At 48.9% G+C, this 19,186-nt stretch overlaps 1 protein-coding gene across 1 annotated transcript in view; it reads right to left on the bottom strand.

The window, feature by feature from the left end:
• The window catches only part of LOC149326670 (aldehyde dehydrogenase family 16 member A1-like), a 101,886-nt gene that overhangs the window by 41,291 nt on the left and 41,409 nt on the right, over positions 1-19,186 (bottom strand). The window contains exons 5-7 of the mRNA XM_089562987.1: positions 10,366-10,630; positions 6,233-6,433; positions 468-569 (exon numbers count right to left, since the gene is read on the bottom strand). Coding sequence (XP_089419113.1) covers positions 468-569; positions 6,233-6,433; positions 10,366-10,630 — 568 coding nt within the window. The remainder of the gene's footprint in view (positions 1-467; positions 570-6,232; positions 6,434-10,365; positions 10,631-19,186) is intronic.

Below are 19,186 nucleotides of genomic sequence, written 5' to 3' on the forward strand. Positions count from 1 at the left end.
ATATCCCAGTGTTGTCTGTGTTATAACCTTTTACAGAGCTTTGTTTCAATGCAATAAAGTCCAATGTGTGCCAACTAAAGAGACCACATAGACTAAACATCGTGAAGCACAGGCAGTGATTGATCCTCTTCACGCTGCCTGGCCACTTTCTCGGAGATTGTGCACACTAGCACCCCCCCTAGCTGATGCATTAGCAAAAAAAAACACAGTACTGTGATGCACAAACAGTGAGGGCAGTGCTCAAAAGATGTGACCCATGTTCCCTTGTTTGCATCATCTGCAGCAGTGCCCAAGAGAGAGTTAAGAACACTGCATGCTGTACACTATGCACTTCAGTCAGGGAAATCCTTATCATACCATATTAGCAAGATTACACTGCCATCGCACTTAGCCACAATCCCCCGTGTTGACTGCAGTATTTACAGATGAATATGAGCTGAACTGTGGAATCAGAGAAAGGTCAGTACCGTGTTGAGCACAACTGGAGACGACGGTGCAACGTCTGCAAACAGAGCCGCCCGTGGCAGATTGGGATGCTTCTTCTCATAGCCATAAGGACACGGCAGGAGCTGGGCAAAGAAACAAGAGAACATGTGAAGGAGCTTTTAGTCATGCCACAGTCACGACCTCTAGGCACAAGCTGAAACACCTTTTCGCTGAGGATGGCAGGGTTTTACAAGCAACGTCCTTCCAAACCATTTTTCCTTGACAGTAAGCTCCTGCCGTTTCTCCACACTTGAAATTTACTAGGACTGGCACCCTTTGCAGAAGGGGTAAGTCAGAAAAAGAGAGGCCCACAATCAGGCAAACGCGGCCTGTATATTTCCTATACTCAGCTTTTCCTGGCAGATGAAAGGAAGGCCTTGGCCCCTGCACAGCAACTTCACTTCGTTGCTGCTGGCACCATCTACTGGAGCTTCTTGCAACCAGACACCAAGAAAACCGTTTTAAGGCATTACCCTTCACAGGGCAATGGGCCACGTGTGTCCCTCTCGCTTCAAGTGCCCCTGCTTTCATGTCTCGCTACTAGGTGTGGGTGTACAGTTTGATGAGACCCATCTTGGCGGGAGGTCTGAAATGTTCATCATTGTGTTAAAAACATGCCAGAAGAGAAAAGTGCAAGCGTAGAAATGTGTTTCGGCCCCCCCCCCCCCCCCCCCATCCCCGCCAAATGCCCAGAATAAAGGTGTGTGAATGTCACACCCAATATCATTTTGGTTGTGACGCGAATATAAACTGGTTGAAATGAATACTTTAACATCAATACAGCTAGCTCAAAGTAAAGACAAGTGCTTATTCGCAAGGATCAGAGATGAGTTTACATACGAACAGCTCGGATTTAGCCAATGCACAGCAAGGTGACTTCCCTGCAATACACTGGTAAAGGGTGGCTAAGCACCGTTAACCCTATAAAGAGCAACTGAAGAGGCTTTAGAATTAGATCAGTTTAAATGAGTCGAATGTGTGAAACTTGCAAGTGAAGCATGCAAAATCTTTTTGTGCTAGTGTTTCAAATGGCAACAATCGTTGAGCAAAGCAGTGCCACCATTTCATCTTCTCTGCAGAGCACAGCGACAGGCAGAGGCAGCAGTGATGGAGCCACGTAGGGCAGCGCTAAGTTTCCAGCAAAGAGACGGCTGTTCCAAGGAAGGAAACAAAGGCAGCAGACTTCTGAAATTTCGGCAACAATGATGGTACCACGACTTTCCCCACACTCCTCCAACACAATGGGAATACACCTGAACACTGTCGTGTGGCTAACCGGTGATTACGCCAACATTTTAAAAGGTTTGGTTTATTGGTTTATGGGGGTTCAACGTCCCAAAGTGACTCAGGCTATGAGGGACGCCGTAGTGAAGGGCTCCGGAAATTTCGCACCACCTGGGATTCTCTAACGTGCACCGAGATCGCACAGTACACGGGCCTCTAGAATTTCGCCTCTATCTAAATTCGACCATCGTGGCCGGGATCGAACCCGCGTCTTTCGGGCCAGCAGCCAAGTGCCGTAACCACTGAGTCACCGCAGCAGCCCAACATTTTAAAAGCTAGTGAAAAGCAACATTGCATGCTTTACCCATAAGCTTCATAGATTCAAATTCTTGAATAACCTCGAATCCTCAAAAAACCATGTCACCTTCCTTCAGAGGTGCTCTGTGCAACAAAGCAAACTCGTAGCTTTCTCTGAGAGTATGCTGTTCATAGCAGCGATTCCTTGTTTCATGCTTCATCTCAGAAATAAGTGACTGTGGTAGTATGTTCTCAGCAATTTTTATGCGGACAGATTTTACCAGCTGTAATAAAGCATAATGTGCCTCGCCAAAACAGAAATTCATTCTGTAGTCCTCTAGGTGTTTACTTGACAAGACCTGTTCTTACGATTTTGCTATTTCCATCAATTACGACAATTTGTACAAAATTTTACACAACCCTATAATGAATAACCGTTGAAACTTTATGTTAGAGAACTGACAAAGTGCCTTTCTTGAGGCCTTAATATACCATTTAAGTGCATAAATACTTGTTTCCGATTGAAATGAAAAATGGCACCTGAAAGGGTTAAAATAGGCTCTGTTAATACTGTAGTAGACAGACCAAATGAGTTCCCACCAGGAACAATGCAAATGTGTACTGAATTTTGTGAGCTCTAGAAAAGGAGCTGTTGAGACCTCGTGCCAAAGAATGGGAACTGAGATCTTTTATGACATTAAAATGTCAATAAATGCCTCAGTACCTGCATCAAGAGTAGCGTCTTTCAAAATTAGGCAGTCTGGACATGTTTTTTTTCTCCTTCAATCTTCAAAAATGCACCAATGAGTTTTCCTGTACCTAATAGGCAAGGCACAAGGCTGGCAAAACGAACATGAGAGCAGCAATCTAAGGCTACAACACGACCGTTCCTTCGACCTTGCAGAGCCTGAAGAAGACCGCTTTCCTGCATGGCACCATCAATAAAGGCGAGACAAACGAGATATCAGGGACGCTATGGCTCTACCCAGCAGCATTTGGCTATTTATTCTGCAAGCTAGTTAGAGAGGATTTATCTTTTGTTTAACTTTTAAGTGTGCACTTGGCACTCATGGGAGTTTCGATAGTTGATGGAGGGGCCACTGATCCGATTGCAGCAGCAGCACCACCATCCCGAACGACCCTGCCTTTGGGGAGCGCTGGCAGCTGATGGAAGAGCCGATGCCCCTCACGCATAGTTGCTCTTTGGCTCTGTTAGATGCATCCGACTTATGTGCAGGCCACGATGTGCCTGTTTCTGCGGTCGTGCTTCGTCCATCATCGTTAATGCTCTGGGTCCAGTAAGCGTTTTGTTCAAGACTACATTCAAGATGGCCAACATTCTTTGCCCCAAACAGACAAACTGCGTGCCGAGCCACGAGTCCGACATTCCAGGCCGGGCGATGCAGGTGTGGCAGCGAGGCAAAATCTCCAGCTGTTCCACACAGCAGTGCTGTTGTTTAGGGAGAGCCGGATAAAAGCGATAAAATCTTAAAACTACAAATTTTTTAACAAGGAACGATGCCTGTGGGAAGAGCGACAAGAGAAAATGAAAACAACAAGATGCAGGATGGATAATGGGCATGGTAAAAAAGGAATGTGGCTAGCACTTTACGTAAAAGGGTTAAAAAATTCAAAGTGTTCTACGCGAGATAGGAGCACTTCTTCGGATAGGCAGTCTCTTTTGATAGTAGGTTGATCGACAGACGGAGGGATTTGACAGGACGACGATGTGCTCTTGGCGAAGTGCAGGATTTTGCTCAATGGCGACATTTGAATGGCATGCTGTGGGACCTCAGCACTGTCATTGTGGGATATGCCCATGGGCAGACCCTTATTTTTTCCAGAAATGTGATGAGGGGTTGGGGGGTGGTCAACCTACATCCGAGTCGACTTACAATCGTGCAAATATCATAGTTCTGACAACAGTGACCTCAAATTAAGCACTGCTTATTCAGTCATGGCCGTCACCTGTGAGCAGTAAATAAGGCTTTTTCAGTTAATGCGGTCGCCTAACACATCTTTGAGTAAAAATTATTTAAAACCAAGCATTGGTCGTGTTGGAGAAAGAAGGGACAATCAGCAATAAGTGCTGATCCCACGCAATGTCAGCAATCAAGTGTTTCCCAGGCGAGTGCTTCCTACAGAGAGGGAGATGGTGGCCATCAACCATCATCATCATCATCATTTATTGGGCCTTAAAGACCCCTGGAGGGGTACTATGTAAGGGGGGGGGGGGGGGGCAAATATCGAAACAAGTAATGACATTATTAGGTAAAAAAAAAATAAATAAATAGACCACAGACACAGGGAACTGGTGGTCACTTCGTCAAGCCGCCTATTGACGGCTTTTTTCCGTCGTCCTCCATCTGTGTACTGTACATGGTGGAAATAGTCTTCTTCTTCTTCTACTTGGAAACTGCACCTCCCCTGAAGCTGAGGCCACTGCAGTCACTCTGGCAGTGGCCAAAGGCAGCCGCGGAAGAACATCACGGAGCATCATCTCGACTCACAGGAAGCATGCACAAGTTTCACGTGCAGCCGAATCAACCAGCTGGCCGCTAAATTATACTGCCACGCCATGCGCAAAGTGACCCCGCCATCGTGTGGGACATGAGGGCATACCAGGGAATGGAAAGGCACACTGAACTGCTCGAGAACACACTGACCAAGCAAGTTCGCCCACCCCTCCCCTTCAAGGAAAGACTGGAATTTCTACGACAAAGTCGGGGACACACCTCTCACCACACTGAGCACTCATTAAGGAGGTGCCTGGACAGCTTTCTGAACTGGCTGCTATATTCTAAAATTTATCCAGACACATTTAGAGATTCATGTCCCTGGTACAACCAAACACCCACTCTGTATCATGTCGATGCCCTGGGCTATTGATCCCACACCCAATGCAGCTTGGACTTGTATGCGCACTGTAAGCAGAGCCCAGCAGATAGCTCCGGCCACAGGGGACTGAGGACTCTTCCCTGCAGCATTATCATCTTGCAGAATTAAGTTTACTCTCTCTGTCTCTTTCACACTCCATATGCAAGGAAGGGTACAAATGGTACCACAGAGAACAGACTATTGAATGTTTTAGGCCATGCAAACGACCACAAGCTGTTCGTATGGAGCAATGTAAACAAGGGTACGGGAGAGCCATGGTCCTCAACGTCGCATTCCTGGGGAAATGGGGCATTCACAGAGTAAATGCTGAATTGCAAACTACGATCCTCAAGCACCCATTTAGCGAGTGCACGACCATTTGCTAAACAAGCAGTAGCAGCAGGCGAGCAGCAGATATCCCAGTGGCAGTGGCTGATGGGCTGGGTTCGCATTTCAATGGCATTCCAAAACCTCAAATGCTCCGACGGACCTCCATTGCCTCAAATGTTCAGCAGTCAAGTCAAATGGCATTCGGTTTGAACGCCTGTGTGCATGGAAAATTCCATCCTCTGCGTTACTGCAAACACGCATTGCACGCCTGCACACTTGCCTTCAGTGCGCCCAGGAGGCAGTCTGTGAGCGTCTGGCTAGAAGCCCTCGTATTCTGGTTTCTGGGCAGCAGAATGGAGGACATTGGGGTATGCTGGAGATATGCTGGGGGTATGCTGGAGGTATGGAGGTATGCAGAATGGAGGTATGCTTGGAGGTGTCTGCACCATCTAGACTAGTACGTATGGTATTGCAAATGGTGTGCATGAGATCGATAAAAGTATGCCGTGCCCTATTTGTCCCCTCGCTGCTGTGGCACACTTTGCCTGTCCACACAGTTGTGGTACATGAGCTTCATGAGAATGCTTGCAATTCACGTAGTTCAGCTGATGCCACCACAACCAAGTATGACGGGCTGAACTGCGTGTGCCTCAAACTGAAACCACTAGTTGCCACTCCAGTTTATTTATTTATTTATTTATTTATACAAAATACCAACAGCGCCCCCATTGGGGCATTATTGTAGGGGGGAAACATCAAAGAAACAACAGATAAAATACAGTAATTGAGGCAAATGATGCAATATACTGAGAAAATCCATGGACTATGGGAGTAAAGGCAAAAAATGAAAAGAACGTTGCAGAAACAAAAACACGCCCGCGACAGACGCGGAGAAAACGACATTTAAAATACAGCACTCTTCTAGCAAACATAAAAATAGACAAAAAATAACGTAGAAACAAAAACATGCCCGTGACAGATGCGGAGACAGGGTTTCTGAGAGGAAGGCACACCCCACCTCAGCGTCAGGCAGCTCTTTGTAGTCGATCTTGGGTGGGGGTGGTGGGGCCTCCGAGTCGTGGGGGAAGACAAAGGGCAGGTCGCTGGTGCGGTCGTTGGCCAGGCCAATCCGCAGCCGCTTCAGCTCCTTGCGCAGGAGCCCCAGGAACTTGCCATGGACGCTCTCCTGGACAAACACCTGCACTCCACACGACTCACCCTGCGGAGAAGCCACAGAGAAGAAGCCACACTCACCAGGTGCTGTGTTCTTTGCACCCCCCCCCCCCAGGACAGTCTTAAATTCAACAGATTAACCTTATTACAGATTAGCCTTATATATTCTGTACTATTTGAATTACCTGACATTAATTTCATGCCAAACTTGTTATTCCTGTTAATTTTTGTTATCCTTTTTTATGTTTACATGCCTTTGTATGACCGTTTCACACCACTGTCCCCCCCCCCCCCCCCCCCCTTATGTAATGTCCCAGACAGGATCTCTAAGGGTTCAATAAATGATGATGATGATGATGATGAACAACCTTAAAGGGGCCCTGCGACGCAGATAAAGCATGAGGTCTTTATTCATTGGTTTGGTTTATTCGGGTTTAATGTCCCAAAGCAACTGAGGCTATGAGAGACGCCGTAGTGGAGGGCTCCGAAAATTTCGACCACATGGGGTTCTTTAACGTGCACTGACATCGCACAGTACACTGGCCTCTAGAATTTCGCCTTCACCGAAATTCAACTGCCGCCCAAAGAGATCGCGAAAATATTTAATGTTTTAATCTGCTCAAGAAATGCTCGTCTCGAGCCGATGGTGCCACAACGCAGCGGCCATGTTCGGCAGCGGAAATGAGGTGGCATCCAGATTGGGCGCTTCAAATGGTTGGGCGTCCAGTTTGCATACTGTTCCCTTGAGCTCTCGAAATGGGTCCAAAATGTTATGTCTCTGAGTACTCGAAGCTTTTTTCGTGCCACAAAAACTATAAGGAAGCAGTGAAAGTGAATGAAAACTAATAAGAATAACGCTAGGGGCGACACTTTCCATTCCGCTTGAAGCCTTTGTAGGGGGCGAGCGCTGTTCAAACCACACCAAGGAGGCAGCGAAAAAAAAAAAAAAAAGCCAGTCGACACACCTTGTCTAAAAATATGAAGAGAAAGGCCGGACAGGAGACAGGAGGTGGGGGGGGGGGGGGGGGGGGGGGGCATAGCCATCAGCCTTCCAATCCTAGCAACAAAGGAACATACGGGAGCCTCCTTTTGTTGTTAGTCTGTCCCAGCCCTGTCTACAGCACTGCATACAAGGGGGGACGACGCCATCAAAATATGCAGCTATAGGCTGCCCCAACAAAGCAACAATGGCATGAACGCTTCTGCTGCGTGTGTGCTTGGCACGGTTTTGATTGGTAGCACCCAATCTCGGTCTGGCTGAGTGAAATCGGTCAGTGAAATGCGTTTTCCCCTCATCTTTTCTCACCCCACCTCTCGTCTTTCTTCTTCTGTCCCTCTTTTTGCCAATAATTTCGATCTTTTTCGGGAAATAATTGATAGTGACAAACACATGATTCAGTTTGACCCTAACATTATCTCATCATGTGTAAAACTTGGAAAATGGCATTTAATGCTGAAAAGTGCAAACTTATGCGCATTTCTCGTGTTAATAGTGATCCGCCCATATCTACTCTTAATGGTGTGCTACTTGAACCAGTTACAAGATACGTAACTTTCACGCAGCCCAAACTAACATCAAACTTCTACTCTATACCACACTCGCATGCTCACAACTGGAACACGCTTCATCAATCTGGAATCCCGGTGTTAAGAGTTTGGTCAATCTAGTGGAAACGGCACAACACAAATCAGCGAGCTTTATCCTCTCTGATTTGCAGCGTACATCACAACAGCTATGAAGACTACCTCGGTTTAAATTGGTTTTTGAGGAAAGGAAATGGTGCAGTATCTGTCTCACATATGTCGGCCTGAACTGTGCCGTAAGGGAAGGGAGGAAGGTGGGAGTGAAAGAAGAAAGGAAGAAAGAGGTGCCTCAGGGATAATTTCGACCACCTGGTGATCTTTAACGTGCGCTGACATCGAACAGCAGCACTCGGGCGTCTTTTGCGTTTCGCCTCCATCGAAACGCGGCCGCTGCGGTCGGGTTCGAACCTGGGTACTCCGGCTCGTAGACGAGCGCCTTAACCACTCAGCTACCATGGAGGGTAAAGACTACCTTGGGCCAAAGCTCATTTGCATCATAATGGAAAATTGCACGACTGTGTCTTTTTCACAAAATGTTTCATCACGAGTACATTCGCTACGAGTTACTTCTTTTGCCTTCGTATATTTGACGCCGCGCAGACCACGTGCATAAAGTAGGCATTCTACAAGCAAAACTTAAAACCTGCTTGGATTCTTTTATTCCTCGCACGTCACATGACTGGAACCACCTTCCTGATTCCATTGCCACAATTCCTGACCCTGTATTGTTTCATCTTGCGTTACCACTTCTAGTGAATAATATATTGTGTTATTCTAGCTGTTATCTATGTTGTGGTACTTTACTGTTCTCTGCTCTTGTTTGTACTGTCAGTGTTATTGTGTATTACCTACTCCCCTATGTGATGCTTAGACCTGAGGGTAAAACAAATAGTGTTGTACTCCTGTCAAACTGACAGGAGTACAGTTTGACTCCAAGAGGCTGCTACATGGCTGGTTACTGCGTCAACGAAGCAGCGTGGAACTCTATCGGGATTTCGAGGGTTCTTGCCCAAGGTTGTAAGCGTTGCTTCGAGCACTTTCGTACATAGTGCCACCTAGTATTGCCAGGTGCCACTAGTATTGCCAGGTGGCACTAGTATTGCATAGTATGCATGAAACACTAATGCAAGCAGCAACGTACAATAATTCTGTACAATAATTTAAAAATTGTACTGGTTTCGTTGTTTTATACTCTTCATCGCAGCAGACTGAAATGCCAGCAGTACCAGTGTTGCCAGATGCCAGAGCACTGAGACAGCAAATGGCGCAAAAGTAAATGTTTTCCAAGCCAAAGCAAGTGGCCTTTAATAATTATAACTAAAAACCTCCCATGACTACAAAAAAGTGCATTTGGACATCAAGATGTACAAAAATATTTTTGTTGTGCCACTGAAATTTGCCATGCAGCAGCAACACAACTCCTTTGAGTTTGATACTGGCCGTGTGCCAGGTATGAGATGCCCAAAGCCCACGCCTGTGGCATTTGTAAGGTCGCATTACCAACTCTGTTAGCGTGAGCTCAGCCACCTTGTTTAAAACAACATGCCATGTGGAAAAGCCCACTTGAAAAATTTTGCATGAGGGCATGCAACTGTGTAAAAATCCTGCCTATTGAGACCTGCACACCTCTGACGTGTGTGCAACAACAGCAGGTGTGACGACAAGTGGAGGGTCGTCAGGCCAAAAAATAGCCTGGCCCACGCTTTGCTGCTTTCGAACACTAACTGGCATGCTGGTGGTCAATTCTGTTTAGAAACAGTCTTGCTGTTTTGAGATGCCCATATGTGTTCCTCTCACTTATGTCCATGCTGTTCTTCCAGCATGCTGACACAGTGTGCTAGAGCCTCTTATGAGGCTACACTGCATTTTCAGCAGTTTTTTTTTTTTGGGGGGGGGGGAGGGGGCTGTGAGGCAGTTCTGAAGTTGACCTTCAGGTAATTTGGGCATCTGTTTCCGTTCCTTGAACTCCGAATTGATTAGGTTTTATTAGGCATCAAATTATTTTTAGTTGCCAGTCATATGTCAATTTGTAGGTATCATTTTGCACGACCACATTACAGGTTGGGTACTGCTATGATATCTAAACAAGTATAAATTTCTGTGCACATCATAAATTTTTTATATGGTGACGAATCAGTTTTCTTGGGTTTATTTCACTTGCAGAGGCCGTACACTATTTTGATAAAAATGTGGGCAACAGAATTTGCCTGCTTCACTTTCCTAAGCAAATACTCAACAGATATTCAATATATCTCAACAGATTAATACTCAACAGATATTCAAGGCCATTTTTTCTTCTTGTTGAGTTCAATTCATATTTTGCACACCCCTAAAGCAAAGACTTGCTCGCAGTGCTTGTGTTAGTCATGCACCCAGGTGGCCAACCCCGCTTGCCTTGCCACTGCTGTTGGCAAAAGCCTCGCCAATGCCTGCGGCCGCCCCATGCAGGTCAGCGCCCTCCAGCACCACCGCCAGCGGGCGCCCGCATCCCGCGTAGCTGGAGAAGGAGGGCCGCTGCTCAGCCAGGAGGCGGCGGAGCTCCCGGCAGCGGCCGTGCGCTGCCACCACGTGCACATGCGCCACACCCTCCGCCTGGAGCAGAAACTGCTCAATGCCCTCGGTCGGAGCAGCCAGCACGTTGATCAGCCCCCGGGGAAGCCTGCACGGTGTGGGGTTGGATGCTCCAGCTTGACAGCGGACACCTCAAAAACACTCGCTGTCATGCTCCAGCTCGACAGCGGACACCTAAAAAACACGCACAACACAGGAAACTATGCACAGTGAAATAACAACTCAAAACTGCCTGTTCAGACTCTAGAGGGATAGCTCAAACACCTGAAAAATCAACTTCACCCAAAAAAAGTCCGTTGGATTGAAAATTCCAGGCTACTGTGGCAGTTCCATGCAATTTCATCACTCTAGATGTTGGCACGAATCTTCCCTCACACTAGCTTAGCCTTTGATGGCTGTGCTGATTGGTCCGTCATCAACGAGTATACGGGGTGGGACAAAGGCAAGATGCAAAAGTGAACGTGCCACAACGAGAACTGCGCAGGGTCCAGAACGGAAAGATGAAGATGGCAGAAAAGATAACAATCACCAAGACAACCAAGGCTCATCACAGCCTTCAATGCCATGAGGGCCCAGCTACCACTTTCTTGTTCTCACAGTTTCTTTCATGAGAAGACAGCCCCACCTCTCCACCCACTCTCAAGCCTCTGCTGGCAGAAGAGGGCCAAGCATTGCGACATGCAATGTTGTCAGGTACTGCTCTATTGCATGCTGGGTGCCTTTCTCCAGGAATGATACAAATGCGTTACCACGCATCCACAATGCCATGCGAGTTAGATCACAGAAATGGAACAACCAGTTTCCATGTGTCCCATTTATCATTTACACATTGACTCAATGGCATGCATGAAGTCTGGAAAATGAATCATGTCAAAAATTTCAGAGCTGTGAAAATCCGTCATCAACTTTTCGATTAAAGAGTAGCAGGTATAACCATGCCTAAGCTCCAGCAATGAGCCGTATCACAGCAGCAAGCAAAGTTTTCAGGGGCAAGTCAAAATGGCACTTCCATCTCGACCAGCAGGAGCAAAAGAACGGGGGCAGTGAAAGAACTGAGTGTTGCAACAGCACAGCAGACTTTTAGCACAGCACACGTAGCTAGCGAGCTCACGCTGAACTTGGAAGGCTGCAACAATTCCCTTTGTGATGCAGTCTATATCTGCCTTCACCATTGTAGCCAATAAACCCTGCACAGTTAGCTCAGCTCAAATCGAGGATATCATCAACTTACAAGAAAAAGGAATCGTGCACTTATGCAGGCTCTAAGAGGATTGCTTTGGATGGATGACCACAGGGACAAAATTTGCACAGAGAGAGAGATGGAAATGCAGCTGCATTAAAATCAATGGCAGGTGAGCAGTCATGTTGCAATGGCAGTTTGGCTCACTGCTGACTGAATGATTACCACATGCATATTTAAAACAATTTTCTTCTACATTTTTTTTTCACCTGCTTTGGTCAATGCTCTTTGGTGCACGCTACTGAGCTCCACGGAAGTATTTGCAGTTGCACACTACAGTCACTTAGACTTGGTCCTTGTGTGCATGCGAGTTACTCGCCTTCCTGCCTTGTTCCGCTTCTTTCCAATCCCGTGACCACTGACTTCTCTGGTCAGGGCAACGGGCCTACTGAGTCGTCGCCTTTGTCAGGACCAACTCGATTTATTGGGCTATGTCGAGTCTCACAAGCCCCGGCACCTCGGTGGGGAAAAGAAACGAGTTGTCTTTGAAGATGAAACGCTCCATTCTGGACGAAGTGCGCCAAAGCGTCAAGAAGAGCAATATCACATGGAAGTATGAAATCAAGCAGTCCGCACTTTCAGCAATAATCAAGAATGGTAGCAAGATGGACTCCATTCTAGACAACGACGTTGGCAGCAGGGACCGAGAGAGGATCCAGTGCCCCACATACTGTGACGCAGAAGCCGCATTTCACAAGTGGTTCCTGGATATGCGATCAAAGAACATTCCACTCAGTGGACCGATCATACTGGCAAAGGCCAAGGACTTGGGATTCACTCTCGATCACGAAGGCTTCCAGCCAGGAAATGGGTGGCTCCAGCGGTTCAAGGAGAGGCACGGCATCACCTGTGAAAACATTGTCGGGGAGGCTGTGCTGGTTAACCCTTTCGCTGTCGGGTGTTTCTGCCCGTGACGCACCCCCAGTGTCGCACACTTCCGGGATGATGGTCCCACCGTTTCAACGTCAGAATCTGACGATGCGGAACTCGCCTCTTCCTCGGATGAGACGCTGTCAGAGTCCGAATCCGAGCTCGGCTCGTATTTAGAATCTGAAGAGCCACCGCTCCAATGTGCAGAGGAAGGTCCCGCGCGGTCAGCCATATCCGAAAGTAACCGCGCGCAGCGGTGGTGTGCTTTCAGTGGCCCGCAAAACGGAGAGAAATGGGACGCTGTGTAATACAGATGAGAGAGGGAGATGGAAAAAGGCTAAAACAAAGTTGAGGGGCTTTGCTTTTGCTGCTGCCAGCCGCAAGCGAGGGTGCGACGAGAGAGCGAAAGCAGCGATCGAGTCATGTGTCAGTCTCTTTGACTCTCGGAGTGGCAACGGCGCGCGCCCTTTAACTTGAAGCGCCGTAGCTCACACACCGACAGAAGAAAAATAAAAACATGCAAAACAGCGGCAGATGGCAGAACAACCCTTGGACCCATAACCACACGCGCGCGTCATGATGCGGCGAACGCGGAGCGACCGTGCCATTCAGCAAAGAGAGACGGGTGGGATGGCAGTCGCTCCGTACTCTTCAATACACGTACCAAAACAGTAAGGGGCGAAAATACAAACTTGAAGAAAGATTCAACAGATGGCGCAGCTAGTCCAAGAGCGTCAGCCTTGCGCTCAAGCGCGAAATTTTGAACGCACGATAGAGAACGTACCGGTACGTCAGTGACACTGTGGGGGGGGGGGAAGCGCGAAAACGTACCGGTACGTCCGTGACAGTGAAAGGGTTAACGAGAGTTCGCTCCAGCAGTGGATGGCCAAGCATCGCGATCGGATTGTTGCGTATTCATCCAAAGATGCCTACAACGCAGGTGAAACTTGTCTGTTCTTCCAACTGCTGCCAACAAAGACTCTCGTGGCGAAGACGGACAAATGCGTGTGTGGAAAGGACAGCAAAAACCGGATCACTGTGCTGATCTGCGCAAACATAGATGGTATGGACAAGAGAACGAATGAATGAACTTTATTACCGTTATCATAGGGCCTCACAGTCTGGGCACAGCAATTAGAAGGATTGGATAAAACAGCGCAACGGAAGATGAGACAAGAAAGGGACAAACACCAGCGCTGGTGTTTGTCCTTCTCTTGCCTCGTCTTCTGTTGCGCTGTTTTATCCAATCCTTCAAACATGTACCAACCAGCCCGTATTTCGCCTCTTCTGCCATTAGAAGGGGGTGTTTCTCAGCTGGCTCTCAGCACCGGAGACCGCAGAGGAAGTCTTGCAGTAAGCTGTCTCCGCCTGAGGGATGATGAGTCTTTGCTGATCCGGGTCGTGGCTGTGGATCAGCTCATCCCAGGTGGCAAGGTCTGGGATGCTATGTGATTTAGCCCCAGGAGAATCCTGACACTCCCAAATTACATGATTTTGCAGTCATTCTGTGGCAGCTACGGCAGAGCTATGGCTCCCCACTGTCTTCCTCGTGAAATACTGAGTACGGAAAGACTCTGTCTCCCTCACATGGGTTCCTGCGCACGAGGGCATTCCGGGTAATGAGGCTGCTCACAGCCTCGCTCGAGAATTGCACATCCTAGCAGCTCTGGCAGTGCCCCTGAGTGGGAATAAAAACCCTCTCCTAACGTATAAAGAAATAACTGAAACACCTAGACTGGACAGGAGCAGACTCTCACTGGTGCTCAGTGCAGTAAAGGAGGTTTCTGCGTACAGCATTACCATATATGAGTTGTTCACTAAGCTGGATATGACCATAGCAGAGATTATAATTTACAGCAGACGCCGCTTCGCCTCCACCAAGCTGGACCAGCAGACCTGTGTTGGTGCAGAGCAAACCTCACCTCCCCTTACCAGGCTGCCGCCAGCATCATTGCACGCTGAGCTGCTCTGCACACACACCATAGGCAGTACAGAGTAGTTAGCCGCAGACCAGATGCCTTCCATTTGGGCTAGATGGCGCATACTACTCGAGGAAGGAAACAAATGCCCCTACAACAATGTACACAATGGAGGAACAAGGCAGCACAAACGTCATCCAACTCTGTTCACTGAGAAGGCAGCAAACAGAAGAACACCAAGGCATCTGCAGAAAGTAAGGCTATCTGCAATCAACCGAACCACTCAGGATATGATCAGATGTTGGGCTGGTTGGATTTGTGACAAATTATACATACCTTTAGCGCAACCAGGACAGGAACACAAAGAACGAAAGACAAACACAACCGCTAACTTGTAACTGATTTATTGAGGGAACCACGACGGCATATACATCCACAGGCCAGCGTGGGCACAGCCTAACAAGTCACCTGGAAACAGCCAGAGAAAAAAAAAAAAATTGCGCCTCTCCCGTAACCGAGAGTAGAGTAAGCATGAAATGTTTACGGGCCTAACACAGGCTCCATTGCTCGGCTTAAGCAGCTGTGACGGTGGCGGTATTGAAATCCAGGACGATGCAGAAGCGTACGCGGGCACGACGAGACGCAGGCCTGACAAGAATGTACAGGGTGGTCCACTCTAAGTGCGAACACAGCTCCACGTGGCCGCGCTCCGCGGAGCGTCAGCGGATCTGGCGCATTCGCGCATCGAAGCAAAGCCGCGCAGGCGCACAGGGGCCCGGGGCAGGAGCTTCGTGTCGTCTGCTACAGCGCTGCACGCACCTCAAGCGAGGTGCAAGCGAGGTGCGCCCCAGCGCGGTAGCAGACGACACGAAGCTCCTCCCCCGGGCCCCTGTGCGCCTGCGCGGCTTTGCTTCGATGCGCGAAGCCCCTAAGAGATCACGTATGACAACGAAGTGTATCGTGGCATTTATGTGCTTTTCGTACGCGTTATTAGAAATCAGAAATTATAATTCCGTGCATTATCAAATGCACAGCTCGAGTGATATCTTGATGAACATTGAGAAGACACTTGCAGCAATTATTTTTTGTGACTCGTTTGGAGAGCAACCGGCGCTTGTATGCTGGTCCCGTAGGAGGGCTTAGAGAGTCTTGTTGAAACTCGTTAAATCTTGTACGGTGCCCGGATGTTCTCGTTTCAGAGCCCGGATGAGTAGAATTCAGTGCCCGGATGTGTAGAATTCAGTGCTGGGATGAGTGGAATTCAGTGCCCGGATGTTGGTTATCGGTCTCGGCGTGACGTCACCACACTGCCGACAACGGGAGCTAAAAGCATTTCATGCTTAAAAAGTGATCGCACTAGACGCGATAGAAAGTTCACCTCAGTGTTGTACAAGGCAAGTGAAGTGTCACTCACGCAATCTGATCCTGATTTCCTTATAAAAAATGCCTCCAAGGTTTCATGAGCGGTTTTTTGATTACTTCTGCCTAGGACTGACATGCAACGGAAAAGCGGTTCACAAGCTCTGCAAGCAATGCAGTGATCAACAAGATTCGTGCGCTCCCTATTAGCCGTGTCTCTTCCATGCTCCCACGAGTCGGTCGTTAACGCAACGCCCCGTCTGGCCGATGTACACTTTGCTGCAGGACAGGGGAATCTTGTATACGGCGTTCATGATGCACTTAACAAAACGTTTCCCGTGGTTTTTTTGACAGCCCCCTTTTTTGTCTTCTCATGTGATGCGACCGCAAATTTGGGCGAGCTTCCTGGGGGCTGAAAAAACCACCGGCACGTCACACTGATTTGCCACCATTTTCAAGTTGTGGGTGACCTTGTGCTGGTAGAGGACCACTTCCGGTCCCCGTTGACTGACCAGGGGCTTCGCAGCAGCCGTGCCCGTTCCGGCCTTCATTTTCTTCAGCAGCGTTTGCGCCACTGACGCCACGACCGACCCAGGGTAGCCAGCTGAAAACAGTCTACCCAACTGATCATCGAAGCATGCTTGCATCTCATGAACACACAATCTCCGCAGCGCGGAATCCAGGCAAAGAATTACAAAGCCTCTCTTTACTAATCTGGAATGGGCAGAACTGCATGGCAAGAGCTCTTTCTGTGCACGAGGGGAATAGGCCCAGCAAACTTGCTTTTCCTTGAGGGTTAAACGTAAGTCTAAGAAGTGGAGAATCCCTTCCTACGGAAGCTCGTAAGTAAAAGTTAGTCCTTTTCCAAGAAGTTTGAAATAATCCACTACAGGCATCAGTGTTTGCTCATTTGAAATGGAACATTTCTTGTTCAATACAATTAAAAAGTTGTTCATATAACGAAAAACTTTACGGACTTTGTCACTGTTCAAATGATTAAAATGATCATGTAAAGAGCGATCGATGTATGATAAAAAGATGTCGCCATAAATGGCGCAATGGATGAACCTATACAAATACCTTTCTTTTGCAGATAAAACTGGTTGTCAAATTTGATAAAAGTGCCATACAGATAAAACTCAAAAAGGGCTAAAAAGTTCTCCACCGTCATGTCTACTCCATTTTGGAATGCAACAGCACAATTTTCATCCATGCAATCTTTGACGGCAGCGAAAAGTTCAGGATGAGGCATAGCATATAAGAGCTCTTCCACATTGATCTCACAAAGAGCTCTTCCGTTGCGTGTCAGTCCTAGGCAGAAGTAATCAAAAAAACCACTCGTGAAACCTTGGAGGCATTTTTTTATAAGAAAATCAGGACCGTATTGTGTGAGTGACACTTCAGTTGCCTTGTAAAACGCTGAGGTGAACTTTCTATTGTAGTGTAGCAGCCGCGCTCGCTCACTGTGGTGAACTGTGGTAGTGAAAGACGACGACGATCCTGAGGTGTTACGCTCGCTCGCAGCCCGAACGCTTGGCCTGCACCTTGGCTGAACGTTAGCGACCTAGGTTCTGCTCAGCCACAACCCCCTCCTACATTTGGTGGAGGCTGCTGTAAGTTCCCCCTCTCGTCCTCATCCTGGAGCTCCGTAGTCGCACCTTACCTTCGCCGCCCGTTATGCCTGAAGTCACCAGCCAGACAGCCCCCATCCCGTCGCTTACCATCCTCTGTTCTGGCGGGCTCCGGCAGCGAGATCCCAGTGTCTTCAGCGGTGCCGACGATCACGATGTCGACGACGATCACGATGTCGACGACTGGTCGTCGTCGTACGAGCGCGTCAGCGCCTACAACAAGTGGGACGATGCCACCAAGCTCGGTAATGTGCTTTTCTACCTCAGCGATGTTGCAAACTTGTGGTTTCGCAATCATGAGGCCGACCTGCCTACCTGGTCTTCCTTTAAGACCAGTTTCTCGGAGGTATTCGGCCGCCCAGCTGTGCGCAAACTGCGCGCCGAACAACGCCTCGGCGCTCGCTCTCAGCACGCCACCGAAACCTTCACCAGTTATATAGAAGATGTTCTAGACCTATGCAAGCGCATCAATCCATCCATGCCAGAGGCAGATAAAATTAATAACATCCTGAAGGGCATCTCCGACGACGCGTTCCAAATGTTGCTCGCCAGGAATCCGCAAACAGTAGTCGATGTCATACAGCTTTGCCAGAGCTACGACGTCCTCAGGAAGCAGAGGAATTCTACTCGCCGTTCCGGAGTCCTCGACGAGTCCCTTCCTGCGCCGCCGGTCTGCAGTCTGGTCTCTGACCCGACCTCACTGCTTCCCGAGATCAAGGCCTTTATACGGGAAGAGGTGGCCCGCCAACTGTCCCTCCTGCCTGTCTCTGGCGACCCTGCGCCACCCCTAGATCCCACACTTCGACGCACCATTCAAGAGCAGGTCGCCGACGCTTTGCCCTCTAGCCCTCGGCCTCCGCCTGTGACGGCTCCACTCACATACGCTGAGGTTGCCGCCAGAACCCCGACGCCCAGACACCTACGTTAACTACCCGTCTGTCGCGCCGCTACCACCTCCACCGACACCTATCCGTCGTCGTCTGCCGCCTCGCCGCGCCGTCATGAACCCATGGCGCACCTACGACAACCACCCCATATGTTACGCCTGTGGCTTGCCGGGCCACGTCGCTCGGCTTTGTCGCCAACACCCGCCGAGTTTCCGGGACGGGGCAGGCTCCTTCCACTACGACCCTGCGCCTCCCTCGAAACCAGTTTCCTCCGGCACCCCTGCGGACTCCTTCCACCTTGACCGCTCTTCATATTCTTCACGCCGGTCGCCTTCTCCCCGTCGTCGATTTATCTCTCCCATGCGCCGGTGCTCACCTTCCCGTCCGGAGGAAAACTAACGGCCGCAGTTCCGGAGGCAAGACCTGCGATTCTGTCGAACTGTAAAAGTCCTCCGTCTTCACCCGCAAATGTCGTAGAAGTGTTTGTTGATGGCGTCGCCGTTTTAGCCCTTGTAGACACAGGCGCTGCTGTATCCGTTATTAGCGCAGCCCTTTGCCGTAGACTCCGTAAAGTGACGACGCCTGTTTCGAACTTTTGCCTCCGCACTGCAAGCTCGCACCGCATTCAACCTCTAGCGTCCCGCACAGCTCTCTTGGCCGCACATCCGTCGTCACACACAGCATTGACACCGGAACGCATGTCCCTTTGCGCCAGCGTCCTTATCGCGTGTCGGCAGC

Source organism: Amblyomma mixtum, chromosome 10 (assembly GCF_055824585.1).
Source record: "Amblyomma mixtum isolate Tamu chromosome 10, ASM5582458v1, whole genome shotgun sequence".
Lineage (NCBI taxonomy): Eukaryota > Metazoa > Arthropoda > Arachnida > Ixodida > Ixodidae > Amblyomma > Amblyomma mixtum.